This window comes from Crassostrea angulata, chromosome 4 (assembly GCF_025612915.1).
Source record: "Crassostrea angulata isolate pt1a10 chromosome 4, ASM2561291v2, whole genome shotgun sequence".
Taxonomy (NCBI): domain Eukaryota; kingdom Metazoa; phylum Mollusca; class Bivalvia; order Ostreida; family Ostreidae; genus Magallana; species Magallana angulata.
Genome location: NC_069114.1, coordinates 1,462,283 through 1,467,070, shown reverse-complemented (window position 1 = coordinate 1,467,070; position 4,788 = coordinate 1,462,283). Strand labels below are relative to the sequence as shown.

The window sequence follows — 4,788 nt, the reverse complement described above, 5'->3', positions numbered from 1 at the left end:
GAGTACTGGTTTGATATGGTCTTTCTATAAACGTAGCTCTCATTGCAGAAAAATAGACTTGACCTGCTAACATATGAGTTAATCATATATCATATAATACAATTTCATAACACAATATCGTATCATATTATACAATATAATATAAAAACAAGATATAATCATATAAAGCAATATTATACGACAGTTTTTCGGAAATTGTTGAGACATTTAGTCTTACCTTCTTGAGAAAAAAGATAAACCATTGAACATTTACTTAAAGATTAACCAGGATACCAGGTATAAATGTAAAATATTCCAGTCTTAACTTTATTAGGTCAATTATGGTAAGCTGAAAAATTTGCTTACGTCCAGTGACCAGGAGCAACCACAAACACAAACGCGTTTCCTTGCATCCTTTACAAAACCGAATGTGAATATTTTGGCCATAGTTTCGTATTTTCGTTCAATATTTGATAAAAAGTGCCACCAGTACTAAAGTGTCATACATGTTTATTAATGAAATGGAATACGGGCTCCTTCAATCACTAAATGATTGCAATGAATAGCTTATCATGTTTAAGATAACATCTCGTACCCATTAAATTACTTGCCAAACCTCAGGTTATCCTCTTATTTAAAACATTTTCAACGGGGTTTTTAAATTTGTGCAAAAATGTCCCTAGCCACCCTTACCTATCGAATTATCTTTTATTTAAAGATTAAACAAGTATGAAAGACACATGAATGATTTTCGTCCTCAAAGATCAAGATCTTGCTGGCGTCAGAAAGATTCGTTGGTAGAACACCTAACAATAATGATTCAAAGGGCCGAGCTCAAATTCAGTATGGCCAGTCAATCAGTCTATTATCCAGTTATGTTTGGTGTTGTGACCAAACTCTGGAAATGATGAAAAAAAAAATAAATCAAATGTGATTGTCCTTGGATGTTCATTTTTCTATCAATTTAAGCAAGTTATTTTTTTTCTCAGAATTCTCAGCAGCTTTACATATGTTGGCTGACTATGGACCCTGATTACAGCCTCCAGGATGTGGTTAGATGTCATCTCTGTGAGATCCCTGTCCCCCCTCTACACTGTGTCATTTGTAACACACATCTGTGTAAAGACTGTGAGGGGAAACATCTCTCAGATAAATCCAAACAACACAAAGTGGTGCCATTCAATCTCCGGTTGACTACTAGTATTCCTGGATGTCAGAAGCATTCAACAAAAAAATGTAAACTTTTTTGTGATCAATGCAACATTCCTATTTGTGCAGTTTGTCACTCCTCTAAAGAACATCAAACGCACAATGTTGTGAACATTTTCATTGTTTTAGAAAGCAAGTCACAGGCCGCACAGAAAGATTTACAAGATTTAGAGAACTTCATTTATCCTAAATATCAAGAAATTGCATCTTATCTATCCGTTCAGAAAGCAAATCTAAAGGAAAATTCCAAAAAACTAATAATAGAAATCAACAAACATGGAGATGACTTGCACAAAGAAATAAATACCATTATCAAAAAACTGAAATCTGATCTTGATGAAGATGGCTCTAAACAGCTGTCTATCCTAACAAAACAGGAAACAAAAATCACACGCACAATTTCTGCAATCAAACAGAGCATTGCTGGTCTGAAGAAGTTACTGGACTCCAATGATGTTGTCAGCATTGTCTCTGAGTACAAATCCAGGAATGCTGAATTCAGAAAATTACCTCCTAAACGTTTAGTTTCCTTACCAAGATTTGTTCCTCAAAAGATTAACAAGGATCAGTTAAATCAACAATTTGGTTCTCTGTCAGCGTCATCTATCGAAACAGTAAAAGATTTCTACCCAAAGGAGACTCCTGGTGCTGAGACTTCTCCTTCGGACAGACTATCCAGAAAGCTAAGTGCTGCACCACACATCATCACAGAAATTATCACAGAGTATGGGGCATATAAACTTAACAATGCGTCCTGTCTTAGTGATGAAAATATATGGATTTGTGGAAATGACAACATTATGAGACTATATAACATACAAGGGGAACTACTTAACTCAATTCAAACCAAGTCTAAAAACAAACCATACGACATAGCAGTGACGGAGAATGGGTGTCTTTTTTATACTGATTATCATGATAGAACTGTGAACATAGTGAAAAATGCGCGGATACAGAAAGTGATCAAACTACAGGGGTGGATACCTCTTAATGTATGTATTGCCTTTTCTGGGGACGCCCTGGTTGTCATGATCAGTGATGATAATAAACAAACAAAAGTCGTGCGTTATTCTGGCTCCTTAGTAATAGGCAGTATTCAATTCAATGACAAAGGACAACCTTTGTATTCATCTGGGGTATCAGTATTAAACAGGGAAATGATTTTCCTTAACAACAATAAATTCATTAGTGAGAACAGGAACCAAGATATTTGTGTGTCTGACTGTTTAGCCTGTGCAGTGGTGGTTGTCAATCAGGCCGGAAAACTCCGGTTTACCTACACCGGAGTTCCGTCTTCCACCAAGGAATCTTTTTTACCTATTGGCATCACTACAGATAGCCAGAGTCGGATTCTTACGGCATGCTATAACAATCACCGTATCCACATATTAGATCAAGACGGACAGTTTCTCCGCTACATTGACAACTGTAATTTACGCAGTCCATATGGTTTATGTGTGGATACCAGAGACAACCTCTTTGTGGCTGAGTGCCACACTGGTAAAGTGAAGAAAATACAATATTACATGTAATCTAGTTGTTTTATTATGGGGAGACGTTTATGATTATTAATAAGTTTAGATATGTTTAATTGATAAAAACTTTACATAACTGCAATTTTCTTATCAAAATTGACAGTTTGTTATTGTCATTTTTATACATAAGATCAGGTGTTAAAATGAATATTGTAATTTTTCGGAATAACACTATGTAGTTATTTATTACTGAAAAGTATTAACTAAACCAAGCTAAGTCCGAACACAAACTTAAGTGATCAGAAATATGATTTCATTAAAAAAAAAGCTTTTATTCTGCAGGTTAAAAGGGTATGAAAAATATAAATAAATAAGATATTACAAAAAGTGTAAATGGAACATCTATTATCACAAGAATTACCTAGAATTAAAATTCTGTGAAGATTTATTTCATAGGAATTTCACGAGGGTAATTGTGATACCATAATAAGTGAATTGCTCGTATTTTTCTTAATCTGAGCATGACACCAATTTTCAGACGTACATGTATTTTAGATAGAAATTAATGTTTGCAGTTGTCGCCCACGACAGAATTCATATAATAACTTTATTTTGTCATATCACATGAAACAAGAAATCATATTGACGCAAGCGTCAAATGGGCCGCAAAAAATATAATTGTTGTATGAATCATTGGTCGTTTACATAAAAACACACTACAAAGAAAAAAATAAAAGTTGGTTGTACTAATTCTTATGGTAAATTTTAATATACTTTCAGCAACTTGTTTTGAAGTTGAACATTTTACTATTATCATAAAGAATCGAGTTTGTTACTGAAAGCATTTCTAACGGTAATTGTATGATCATTGCCATAGTATGAAGTAATAGAGAACGCATTGATTTGTACATTACTCTTATAGTTCAACTCATCATTTTTCTCTTGGAGATTATGTATTTCAAACCAGTTTGGTTTTTTGTTGTTGCATTGTATTGAATTAAAACTCAATGCATTAGTTTATATGATTTCAAGGGACCCCATGATAAAGTAAAAATGGATTAGTTCAAATTTGCCAGTCAATTCAAAATTTCATTTATAATTGATATGTATGTCATTTCATGATATTTTCTACCACATTTTACATGGAGATATAATAAATATACATACAAAGTCATTTTATTTGACACGGCATATAGAAATTCAAATATATCATTTATATAAAATTTAATGACATTCAGGTCTTTAGTATTTCGGGTCTGTAGTATGTCCCGCATACCTATCCCGATGCATTGTTTTGAAAAGAATGAAGAAATTTTCCGAATAGATTATAGTCTCGATAATAACGCGCCAAGGAGGACAGTCTACTAAGTACGACTTATTTTTCATTTACGAGTCAAACAAAAAATATGTGATATTTTTTAAAAGGCATAAAACATATTTCTACATGCAAATTAATTTTTAATTCATCAAAAAAGCATAATATTAATTCTATTAAAAAAAGAACTATCCCGCAGAAACGCAGTAACAATATTTAAATGTATATCAAATAACGGACGGCCTTCCGGCGGCCCGTAATAAATTAATTTCATTCTGGGCGACCGCATGGGGCATATTTTCTTTTTGACAACACAGGAGAAGGTGCTATGTCATCATGTTTTACTACATATGACATAATGTTGAAGTCATTTTCTCTTTCGAAAAAAGATGACAAGTGAAAACTAAATAATTAATACAAACATATCATCTAGATGGTTTATGTGTATTTTCATGAAATTTAAACAGCTTTTGAATTCCGTGAATATATTGAAAGAAATTGTTCCTTCTTTTTTTAAACGGCAAGCATTGTAGAAAGATTATAATGCAGAAAAATTCAAATTCAACTAACATTGACATAACTTACGTTTTTTTATTAAGAAGTGAACAAAAACATAATCGAAAAGATATAAACTTTATCAAATATTTGCAAAAAAGTAATACTATGCAACAATGATTTAAATTTTCAGCCAGTCTTTCCCTTATTTTCAAAATACATACGACTAAAACAACTACACAGATATTTTTTTAATTCACATGTAACTGCAGATTAAAAGTTCATTTTCTTGAAAAGTGCTGCAAGAATTTCAAT

At 32.5% G+C, this 4,788-nt stretch overlaps 1 protein-coding gene across 1 annotated transcript; it reads left to right on the top strand.

Annotated features, from left to right (window-relative positions):
* Positions 1-1,001: 1,001 nt before the first annotated feature.
* Positions 1,002-4,171, top strand: LOC128179311 (uncharacterized). The gene has a single exon (XM_052846710.1). It carries the CDS (start codon positions 1,002-1,004, stop codon positions 2,718-2,720), a length of 1,719 nt encoding a protein of 572 aa, XP_052702670.1. The 3' UTR covers positions 2,721-4,171.
* Positions 4,172-4,788: the final 617 nt, after the last annotated feature.